The sequence below is a fragment of the Carettochelys insculpta genome, chromosome 1 (genome assembly GCF_033958435.1).
Source record: "Carettochelys insculpta isolate YL-2023 chromosome 1, ASM3395843v1, whole genome shotgun sequence".
Lineage (NCBI taxonomy): Eukaryota > Metazoa > Chordata > Testudines > Carettochelyidae > Carettochelys > Carettochelys insculpta.
In genome coordinates, this window is record NC_134137.1 from 149,719,155 (window position 1) to 149,731,501 (window position 12,347).

The window sequence follows — 12,347 nt, forward strand, 5'->3', positions numbered from 1 at the left end:
AGGGACGTTTTGAGCTGCTTTCCTTCTTGTAAGTTGATCCCCTGGCCTCACCTTACCACATATCCCCCTCTTCTACGCAAGACTATGGGGCTGGGCTACTTGGGACAGGCCACGATAGGCCATCTGCATTACCATGTTGGGTTCTAGACCTATGTTGCACATGGACGTGGAACAGTTGTAGGGACAGGAACCACCATGTTATTTTTGCATTCCTGCCCCTGGTCCGGTACACCCACTGCAGGGGTGCATGGCCTGTAATGAGTGTGAATTGTCGCCCAAGAAGGTAATATCACTGACTTGGCTGGAGCACAAGACCTATGAGGAGAGGCTGAGGGATTTGGGCTTGTTTAGTTTGCAGAAGAGAAGGGTGAGGGGTGATTTAACAGCAGCCTTCAACTTCCTGAAGGGGAGCTTAAAGAGGATGGAGAGAAACTGTTCTCAGTGGTGTCAGATGGCAGAACAAGGAGTAATGGTCTGAAGTTGAAGAGGGAGAGGTGTAGGCTGGATATTAGGAAAAACTACTTCACCAGGAGAGTGGTGAAGCATTGGAGAGAGGTGGTGGATTCTCCATCCCTTGAGGTTTTAAGTCCTGGCTTGACAAGTTCCTGGCTGGGATGACTTAGTGGGGGTTGATCCTGCTTGAAGCAGTGGGCTGGACTAGATGACCTCCTGAGGTCCCTCTCAGCCCTAGGATTCTATGACTTTCCATGGCCCACTTCACTGCAAGGCACTCTGTCTCCACTATTGCATAACTTTGCTCCCTTGAGAGGAGTTTTCGGCTCAGGTATTGAATGGGGTGTTCTTTGTCCCTGTTCATTTGGGACAGGACGGCACCCAATCCAACTTCTGAGACATCCATCTAGAGCATGAACTCCTCTCGAAGTCTGGGGCTATGATCATGGGATCGCTGCAGAGAGCTGTTTTCAGGTCGGCAAATGCTTCCCCTGCCTCAGGGATCCATTTCACTACCTCCAGGCCATGGGCTTTCCTTAGGTCTGTCAGGGAGCATGCTGCCCTGCACGCAAAGTGGGGGATAAACCTCTGGTAGAACTCCACTAGTCCCAGGAACTCCCAGGTCTGTTTCTTTTGTATGGGCCATGGCAAATTCTGTATTGCCGCCACTTTATTCAGCTGGGGCCTTTATACCTCATCCCACAATATACCCCAGGTATTTGGCTTCCGCTAATGCCATCACACGTTTTGCAGGGTCTACGGTAAGGCCAGCCCTCCTCAAAGTGTCCAGTATGGCCTCCACCTTTTCTAGGTGCGTGTCCCAGGCTGGGCTATGGATAATGATGTCATCAAGATAACCCTCTGCATACGTGTGGGGTGGCTACAGTAGCTTATCCATGAGCCACTGAAATGTGGCAGGGGCTCCATACAGCCCAAATTGGAGGACAGTATACTGATATAAGCCCTCTGGCATGGAAAAAGCTGTCTTTTCTCTGGCTTCCCTGGCCAAGGGCCAGTACCCCTTGGTCAGGTCAAGGGTTGATAGAAATCTGGCCTTTCCCAGTCAGTCAATTATTCCATTTATTTGGGGCATGGGATATGCATTGAACTTGGAAACCTCATTTAATTTCCTGTAGTCACTATGGAATCTGATGCTGCTGTCAGACTTTGGCACCAGAACAACTGGGCTAGACCATTGGCTGTGAGATTCTTCAATTACCCCTAGCTCCACCATCTTTCTTAGTTCCTTCTTCTTAGTTCCTTCTGGACCTCCTTCCATTTTGCCTCTGGGATCTGGTAGGGCCCACGTTCACTCTTACTCCTGGGTCTGTGGCAATGTGGTGTTCAACCTCAGCAGTCCTGCCAGGTCTACATCTACATGTCACTCCAGCATGTTAAGAAATTTCCACTCACTAATCTGGGGTTAATTCTGGGGAGATCCCCCCTTACTTCTCTTAGTTTTCTTCTGAGGTCACCATCCCCAGGGCTGCCAGTTGTGCTTCCCAGTCCCACCAGGGTTTCAACAGGTTGATGTGGTAAATTTGTTCTGGCTTTTGGTGGCCCAGTTGTACCTTACAAGCTACTTCACCTAGGATTTCAGTTACTTCATAGGGCCCCTGCCAACTGGCAAGAAGCTTGCTCTCTGTTGTCAGAACCAATACCATCACCTGATTCCCCCACCTGAAACCTCCAGACTGTCACTCAATGGCTGTGGTAGGTCTGCTGGGCTTCTTGAGCCTTCTCCAGGTGCTCCCTTATGATGAGGGTAAGCTGGGCCATCCTGTCCTTCATCTGGAGGACATGCTCAACAACATCGCACCCATGGTTCAGCTGCTCCTCCCAGGCCTCCTTGGTGAGGTCTCGGTTACCCTGGGGTTATGCCCGTACAATAGTTCAAATGAGGAAAACCCAGTGGATGCCTGAGGAATGGCTTGGACAGCAAACATGGGATACGGTAGTAGGATGTCCCAGTCTTTCCCATCCCAATTCACCACTTCCTGGATCATATTCTTGAAAGTGTGGTTGAACTTCTTGATGAGGTCATCCACCTGTGGGTGGTAGACCAACATCCTCAGGGCCCGTATGTGGAGCAGGGCACACAGATCTTTCATCAACTTAGAGACAAAGGGAGTACCTTGATCTATCAAAATCTCCTAGAGTATCCCTGCCCTCAAAAACATCTGTATTAACTCCTGTGAGATCATGTCTGAGCGGGCATTCTTCAGGAGCACTGCCTACAGGTACTGGGTGGCATAATCCAGGACTACAGATATGCTCTGATGATCCTGAGCTGATTTCTCCAGTGGACCAACCAGGACCATGGCAACCCATCCAAAGGAACTTCAGTGATAGGCAAGGGCACCAGTGGGGCTCTCAGGTACGGTCGGGGTCCATGACACTCAGGGCAGGAGGTGAAATACCATTGTACTTCCATATGCACTCCAGGCCAATAGAGCCTTTGTTAGTCCTGGCCCAGGGTCTTATCAACCCATAAAGTGGCCCCCAAACAAATGGCTGTGAGATAAGTCCAGCACAGCTCTCCACTGCTTCAGCAGCTCCAAGAATTGTTCTAGCTCCTGGTCCTGGATTCATACTACTAGGTATAGTAGGTCACCCTTGATCACACAGGATGGTCTAGAGCCCCTGGTCTTTGCCTCCATGGGGACCCCATTTACATCAGCTACCTCTTATGTTCTGGTACACTGGGTCGTTGGCTTGGTCCTGCCCAAAATTATCAAGCAAGATCCCTAGATGCCTGAGCTTAAGGGGGCCTTCTGCCTCCCACATCTCAGGAAGCTGTGGGCTCTTCTACCTCCTGTGCCATTCCTCTATCAGCTGGGTCTGCCTCCCTCCCAGCTAGGGCCTGTCTTAAGTTCTGGGTCAGAATTCGGGTGCCCAGTCTCTGGGCTGCCATCCTCTCATGCTGGTCTTCTGGAGCTTTCCAGGCTCAGTGAACAGGTCCTGGGAAAGCTCATGGAAGACTGGGAGTGGCCCCTCCCCTGTAACCTCACCCATAGGGAGTAGACCACCAAACCCAGGGAAGTCCTGTTTGATTACAACTGGGTATAGGAGTATTGGGACCATTCCTGCTGCTATCCTTGAGACACTCCCCTGTATCTCTGTCTGTACAGGGACAACCAAATAGTATCCTATATCTCCATGCACACAGGAGATCCCCATGCATGTGGCCCAGGAAAGCTGGTCTTGCCCCACCAGCTGCCCCAAGACCTATGTGACGGCACTCTCCAAGTCCACCAATGCTGTGGTCTCTGTGCCATTCATCTCGATAGGTCGAGTGTACCTATGGGGTCCCGTCTCTATGCCTACCAGATTTATCAGGCTGCAGAGGCCCCACAGATGCCTGAGGTCACACTGCATGGGCTCCTTCACATCGCAGCATTGTGCTGCTATATACCCTACATATATGCCCTACATGCATAGCACCAATACCCTACGTGGGGCATCCCCCCACATCCCTTGGACTACTGGGTCTTACTCCTGGCCTTCCTTCTCCTGCTCCCCAAGTCCCTTCCTTGTCTCAGGCTGATCTTCCATTTCCTTTCTCCCATACCAAGCCCTACCCGGGGGCTCAGGGATGCAGGCCCTTGGAACTGGGCTTCACCAGCAAGGCCCTGTAAAAGGTCCTTAGCCATTAACTGTCTCTCTACTAGGGCCACTATGTCATTGTATCAATGGGGCCATGCTGGCTGACCCTCCCTCTCAGGTCAGATGGTAGCCCCCTTATATACTGAACCAGGACAATCATTTCCACTATCTTCCCTGGGTAGTAGGAGTGGGGCTGCAGCCATTTTCCGGCCACATGGATCAGGTCAAATAGATCAGACCTTAGAACTCTGCTCTCCCGGTACTTCCACTTGTGGAACCTCTGGGCTTGGATGGCAGCTGTTACTCCAGACCTGGCTAGGATCATAGCCTTCAGTTGGCGGTACTCAGAGGCAGCCTCCTCGGGCATGTCAAAATAGACCTTCTGGGCTCAGGACCTGCCTTCCCGAATGGCTGTTATCTCAAAGGTCAAGAGACATGCTTCCACATCATCTTCCCCTGTCACCTTCTGGAGGTAACTACTGGCCCGCAAGGTTCATGTCCCATCTTGGCCACACACCTGGGCAGTCAGAGCCTTCAACTGCATCATCTCTTCCTGCAGGGTGGCTTGGTCCTGGACAGCCTGGCTTATCAGCAGCTTGTTAGTTTCCTGCTGTAGCTGCATGGGTTCCTTCTGGAGAGCCATATGGGTCTGATAGCCTCCTGCTGCACTGCGGTGGCCTGTATGAGCACTTTTACTACATCCTCCATCTTGTCTTTCCTCCTTCTACAGAGGCGGCTTAATCTGCACTAGGTGGGTCCCTGCAATGGGTTGCACAGCAGTGGAGCATCCCACTCCTGACACCACATGTGACAGAGTCTGTGTATCTCCTGGGCCCCAGTCTGCTGCTCAGGCCATGGTCCTGCAACATGGGGCCCGGTTGCCCTTGCTGAGGTCTGGGCTTTAGTCCCAAGGCCCAATGAGCAGCAGGTAAGAGCACCCTGGTTTGAGCAGGCTCTGTACCCAGTCCTCTCAGTGTTTGACTGAGCCCTCAGGTTACCTGTGTGAGCTGCTCCCCGCCTCTGCTGTCTCTGGTGTTAATATCAGATATCTGCACCACTCCCTAATACCCTCCTTCTTTGTCTGAATCTCCAACCTCCTCCTAGCATCTCCTCACTCCCCCACCCCAAACACACTACTGGGGGAAGGTTTTTAAAAGGCAGCCTCAAGTGTGATCAGCTGGCCTAATTAATTTAGGGCAGCCTCTTCCCCAGCTGCTGCCACTCTGATTGCCAGAGCTGTTTCCAGCTGCTCTCCTGTCCTCACCCTGTCACAACAGGTACCAACAAGACAAATATACAAAAAGAGGGAACTGAGGCCCCCCTCCTCATGCCTACCTGAGAAATAACACGTGAGTTCTCATTATTTCCAACTTTTTCCTTTCTTTTCCCTTCCCCCCAACTCTTGTCTGTTGAGATCCTTCATTTATGGTATCATGTTAAATGAAAGGACAAATTCTCTGATGGTTTAAATAGCTGCAGCTCCAATGAAGCTAAGGGTGTCTAATTTATGGCAATAGAGAATTTAGCCCATGGATAGTTCACTGCTTGGGCAGAGATCATAAGCTGCGTAGCACATCTCAAGATGGCAGAAACTATAGTAAAAATGACATTGCAGGATGCTGGTTCTGCATAGTGTCAGTTTCCGTAACTTCTCTGTGTCCAAAATATGTTCCATCATAAGCAATGTTGTGAACACATATATTGAAAGACTACGTATGCACTTACTGAGTTGTTGCTTTGTTGGAATATCTTCTCATGGCAAAAGCCACCATTGCCTTGAATAGGTATTCCTCACTTGCATCCCAGGTGTACTGCAAAGAATGATAGAAAATTAGGAGTTGCAGCACTCATGCCAGCAGGGAGAAGGTTGCATGGAGTTCTGGCCCTGAAATAGTCTATCATCCAAAAGAAATAAACTTTCTTGATAAAGGTATGAAAATAACTTCTTGAATACTGTTTATTATGTAAAAAAGATTTTTAAATGGCTTGTCAGAAAGAAAAATACACAGAGCACAGTAACTTCAAAAATATGAAGGGACTCAATGCTTAATGAATGTTGCCAGCCTGAAAGCACTAGAGATCTAATTTTACTCTTTATCAGAGACTAGGAATATCAGACAAGTTCCCCCAAACTCTACCAAAAGGTGCCTGATCCAGGTCAGACCACATCGATGAACACTCAGTCCTGGGACTGAACAGGTAGGAAAAGTATAGGCAGAGAGCTTTCCCAAGCTCCACTGTCATTCCTGCAGGTGGTCCAACCAGTAGAGGATGGTGATAGATATTTGGCTGTGCATGGATTTGTGTGTGTGTAGCCGTGTCTACACGTGCACGCTACTTCGAAGTAGCAGCACTAACTTCGAAATAGTGCCCGTCACGGCTACACGTGTTGGGCGCTATTTTGATGTTAACATCGACGTTAAGTGGCGAGACGTTGAAGCCGCTAACCCCATGAGGGGATAGGAATAGCACCCTACTTCGACGTTCAACTTCGAAGTAGGGACCGTGTAGTCGTCGCGCGTCCCGCAACATCGAAATTGCGGGGTCCTCCATGGCGGCCATCAGCTGAGGGGTTGAGAGACGCTCTCTCTCCAGCCCCTGCGGGGCTCTATGGTCACTGTGTGCAGCAGCCCTTACCCAGGGCTTCTGGCTGCTGCTGCTGCAGCTGGGGATCCATGCTGCATGCACAGGGTCTGCAACCAGTTGTTGGCTCTGTGGATCTTGTGTTGTTTAGTGCAACTGTGTCTGGGAGGGGCCCTTTAAGGGAGTGGCTTGCTGTTGAGTCCGCCCTGTGACCCTGTCTGCAGCTGTGCCTGGCACCCTTATTTCGATGTGTGCTACTGTGGCGTGTAGACGTTCCCTCGCAGCGCCTATTTCGATGTGGTGCTGAGCAACGTCGATGTTGAACGTTGACGTTGCCAGCCCTGGAGGACGTGTAGAAGTTATTCATCGAACGATGTAGCGTTCACATGTAGACGTAGCCTGTGTGTGTGTAATTTCAGCTTTGTGCAGGCAGCTAGCACAGCAGACCTGTGACAAACTGCCCCAGTGATCACAAGATTCGTTAAGGTACGAAGGAACCCAGCCAGGTTTACTGTTAACAAAGCCTGTTAATAGCACCTGGCAGACTCTTGGACAATGGGCAGCCAGTGGTGGGACTTTCCATTGCCCCCAGGCTGGCCAAAGATACTCCTTCTGGGTATGTCTACACTATAGAGTTATTCCGGAATAGCTTATTCTGGAGTTATTATTCCAAAATAAATTATTCCAGAATAACGCATCTACACTGCAGGGAAGCCCCAAAATAAGCAAAACTTATTCTGAAATAGTGTGTACACTTCAAAATAGGGCGCTATTCCTAATAGACAAATGGAAGAATGACTTCGAAATGCAGCCCCGTTACTTTGATCCCAATTTGGAAGTAGCATACAATGTGTGTAGACACTCTGCAGGTCTTTTCTAAAGGTGACCTTATTTCAAAGTTATTTTCAAAATAAATTACTAGTGTAGACAGGGCCTGACAGTGAAATGAGCAAGAGCGGGGATACTTCTCTGCAGGGATTTCACTCCTGCCCATAAATAAAGATGTGAGCCATGATGCCATCCCTCACCTCTCTTGGGACCTCCCCTCAGGAGTTGGGATCTGCACAGGAGAAGAGGCAGCAATCAGTGAGCTACAAACAATGGTATGAACTACTTATCCTCAGATGAGAAAATCTTAAATGGGCCATTTGAGATAAGACTGAACTTGGACATGGAATCTGAACAACTCAGAACGTAGGGAATGTTCAGATCCAGAACAACGTCCGAACTTCCACACTGGGACCTATCTCTAAAGTCTAGGACACAAGAATGGTGCTAACAGATCTTAATGATGCATGCCAACATACGAACACAGAAAAAACAGTAGTCTGAACAAAGGGTTCTCTCCCAAAGCCGAAGCTTTCTTCCTGCAGAACCGATGAAGATGTGAGACAGCAACAACAAAAAGACTGATATTTAAAAATAAAACATAAAAGCTATGTCTACACTAGAGCACCACTTTGAAACAGCGTCTTTCAAAAGAGAGAGATTGAAAGACGCTCTTTCGACATGTAGCATCTACACATGGGCCAGGGCTGGCACCATCGAAAGGGACAAATGACACATCAAAAGAGGCTGCCCCGGACATGGAAAGAGAGCATCTATGCATACCAGTGGCCTCTTTTGAAAGAAGGGGCCAGCAAAGGCTGTGGACAGGGTCACAGGGCGGCAAAGCCCTTCCAGGATCATAGCAAGCTGCTCCTTTAAAGTACCCCTTCCCAACACCCTTGGTCTGCACAGCACGTGGCCTGCAGAGTTGCCACAAGCCCCACAGACACAGTGCCAGCAGGGACAGTGATAGAGCAGCAGCAGCTCGACACCCTGCTGGCCGCCACCAGCAGAGCAGGCACCCTGCTAGCCACAGCCCCAGTGGCCACTCAGCAGCTCCTGGCAGGGGAACTGCCCCCCAGGGGCAGAAAGGGATGCCCCAGACCATCAAGCCCTCCCGGCCCCCTTGTGTGCTTTGCCAGCTCTGGAGCCACCCACCGGCTCTAAATGGTGGGAGCGACTGGTCGTGGGGGAGCAGGACGACAGCCGGTGGCTCCGGAATTTCCAGATGCAGCAGCAGACCTTTACGGAGATCTGCCAGTGACTGTCCCTGGCCCTGAGACACCAGGACACCTGGATGTGGGGCACCCTCCCTGTGGAGAAGAGGGACGCAATAGCTGTCTGGAAGCTGGCCACTCCAGGCAGCTACCGCTCCGTGGGACACCAATTTGGTGTCAGCAAAGCCACAGTTGGGGTCATCATGATGGGGGTAAGGAGGGCTGGGCACGCACCCACTGCAGGGCAGGACCCAGGGTGGGGGGCCCAGGGCAGTGGCCTGGGGCAGTAGGGCCATGCACACCCCACACACCCTCACAGGTGCCTATGTCCCCTCCCCACAGGTGGTCCATGCAATAAACACCATGCTCCTCCAGAGGGTCATCCACACTGGGGACCTGGACACGGACATCACGGGCTTCAGTGAACTAGGGTTCCTGAACTGCTTCAGGGCCCTTGACAGGACCCACACACCTATCTGCACCCTGGAGCACAGTGGAGGGCATTTCATTAACTGGAAGGGCTACCATTTGGTGGTCCTGCAGGCCATGGTGGGCAGCCAGGGCTGGTTCCTGGACATATCTGTGGGATGGCCCAGCTGCACCCACAACACACAGGTGTTCCAAAACTCAGGCCTGTGCCGCCAGCTAGAGGCAGGGACCTACATCCCCCACAGGGAGATCCTGCTGGGGGACACCACCATGCCCCTCTGCCTGGTGGCCAACGTGGCATACCTGATCCAGCCCTGGCTCATGAGGCCCTATACGGGCCACCTCAACCCCAGCCAGCAGTGCTTCAACGGACAGCTCAACAGCACCTGCCAGGAGGTTGAGCGCACCTTCGGCCGCCTGAAGGGGTGGTGGTGCTGCCTCCTGGCCTCCCTGGACATCCTCAGTGCCCCCCAGGTGGTGAGCACCTGCTGCACTCTACATAACACTGTGGAGAATAAGGGGGAGGCCTTCGCGCAGGGGTGGGCATCGAGGCTGGCATGGGCTACTGTCAGCCAGCTGCTGCCCCTAGCCTCCAGGCCCACCAGGATGGGATCTGCATCTGGGAGGCTCTGCACCAGTACTTCGACCAGGGGCCCCAGTGAGCGCTGCCCTGGCAACCCCTGGCAGGCCCCCATACACCCCCCTCACCTTCCCACATCCCCTCCTTCCGCACACTCCCTCCTCACATCGAGCACAAGGCACACAGTGGTTTGGGAAAAATTAAACTGTTAGAAACTACGAAAACTATGGGTAATACTTATTTTTCTCTACAGAGGACAGTGGGGACAACTATATACAGCGGGGGTGGGGTGGGGAGGATAACTATTTACAGGAGGTGGGGAGAACTATTTACAGAGGGCAGGGGACCTAGGTGGCCTAGGAGGTGGGCCATTACTCCAGGGTGTGGGTGGAGGGCCGTAACCCCACTGGCTCTAGGTCCCAGCCCTCCCCCTTGTCCGAGGTCCCTGGTGAAGCTGGGTGGGGGTGGGAAGTACAGGGAGGTAAACTGGGGGATCTGACTCGGGCTGATGGTCTGGCCCAGTGGGCTCTTCTCCCAGGGGGCTGGCAGATGGGGCCATGGAGGGAAGGGTAGTGGCAGGCAAGGCAGCAGGGCGTGCGGTAGGAGGGGGCAGCCAGGACAGGAGCTCCTAGTAGGAGCCTGCCATGTCTTTAAAAAGTGGCCACAAATTCCCCCCACCCCAGCCTTCCTGGCACCAGTGGCCTCCCCCTCCTTGAAGCAGAGTAGGCGCTTCACCACCACCTGCCATTGTATGGAGGAGGCAACGGAGAGGTCCTTGGCCGGTTGTCTCGGCTCCGCTGGGATCAGGCCCATCCAGGCACTGGTGGTGGCTCCGGGCAGTCACCATCCCTTGCCACCGGGGGGCTGTTTGGGACCACGGACAGGGTGGGACTCTCCTTGCCCTTGGATGGTGTGGCTGCAGAAACATGGGAGAGGAGAGAAAAGGCCATGAATACCGACCCATGGCCTATGTCCTCCGTTCCCCCTTGGGCGCCAGGTTCCTATCACTGGTCCCCCAACCGTGGGCACAGTGGCCCAGTGGGTGGCCCCTTTGTGTGGTTCACACCCCCCAACTCCCCCCGCCCAGGTGACGGGCGAAGTGCTGTCCATGGAAGTAGGTGCTGACGGTCACTGGCAGCCATGCTGCAGTCCTGTGGCTGTGGTCCAGCTGGGCCTGGGCAAGCTGGGGTTTGCTGGGGGTGTAGGGAGGCCCTGGTTGTGTATGGTGATCCCACCCCATGATCAAGGGTGTGTGCCCTGTTGGGTACATACCTGAGAGTCCACTGCCAAGGTCGGGGGATGCCCATCTGGCCAATGCCTGGCTGGAAGTGTGGGAGGGGAGGTCCATCACCAGCTCTCTCTTCTTGCTGGACCAGTCTGCTGCCTCGGTGCCCAGCCCCAGCTCTGGCCCTGGTGGTGCAGGGCTGGCCGATGGTCCCAGCTCCTGTTCCTCAACCAGCTGGGGCTCCTCAGCCACAGTGTCAAGGATGGCCAGTGAGGAAGCGGTGTCCCGGGGTCCAGGATGGCACTGAGCTCCCAGTAATAGGAGCAAGTGGCGGGGGGGAGGTCCCCTGACCGGCTGGCTGAGTCCTGAGCCCAGGTGTGACCCTGCCACAACTCCTTCACCTTACTCCTGACATGGTCAGGAGTGTGGGCAGGGTGACCCTCCATGGACAGGCCCTTGGCCAGCCCGGTGAAGGCGGCCGTGTTTCAGCACTTGCTCCCCATAACCCGGAGCCCCTCCTCCTCACTCCAGAGCCCCAGCAGGTCCTGCAGCTCAACCTCGGTCCAGGAGGGGCCCCGCTTCTTCCTCCCATGGCTGGACCCTTGTGAGCCTTGGGATCAGTCAGATGGGGGGGGGGCCCTGGGGCTGCTCCCATGCCTGGCTGCTGTCCATCTCCAGCAGGGGGCTGTTGGGAGTCACTCTGATGCATGCAGGGGCACCACGTGTGGTGAGTGCTGCCTGCACGCTCTCAGCTTCCTGCCATGGGGCTTCCTGGTCTGTGTGGCTTTAACAGCTGCTGCACACCCAGACCATAGAGCCCCAAAGGGGCTGGGCAGCATGTCTCTGCGTTCCAGCTGATCACCACCAGAGCGGACCCCACTCTTTCAAAGCAGCAGGACGCGACGTATCTACACACGTCCTTTGTCGAAGTTGGATGTCGAAGTAGCGCCCTATTCCTATTTTCTGTTTGGAATAGCAGGTTTGATGTCTGCAGCACCTAATGTTGATTTCATGGTCAAAGTGGCGCACGGCATATGTAGACACACCACGCGCTACTTTGAAGTGGTGCCTGCTCTTTCGAAGTAGCCGGCTAGTGTAGACGTGGCTAAAGTACAAAAGATCACTGAATGCAGATAAGAACCGTAATCTTATTTTTCATCATTTAAGAACAACCGTAGCAAACAAAACACCTCTATTTACAGCACTAAATTAAAAAGACCTTGTTTGTTCATGGAATTACTGACCGACTCATCACACATTCACTTGCACTTTTTCAGAACAGCTCTAAGGGGAAAAAAAATCTGTCATGTTAATCATCATACCTATTTGCCCAGCTGTCAATAAGATGCCTTGAAAATAGTTGACTATGTAAGCTCTACTGCAGGCAAGTAATAGATACAGTGCAGTATTAATACATTGGCCGTGT

At 52.8% G+C, this 12,347-nt stretch overlaps 1 protein-coding gene across 2 annotated transcripts in view; it reads right to left on the minus strand.

The window, feature by feature from the left end:
• CLTRN (collectrin, amino acid transport regulator) overlaps positions 1–12,347 on the minus strand; it is a 34,808-nt gene that overhangs the window by 18,536 nt on the left and 3,925 nt on the right. For both annotated transcript variants that reach the window (XM_074983357.1, XM_074983356.1), the window contains exon 3: positions 5,785–5,870. In XM_074983357.1, the coding sequence (XP_074839458.1) occupies positions 5,785–5,870 (86 nt within the window). The remainder of the gene's footprint in view (positions 1–5,784; positions 5,871–12,347) is intronic.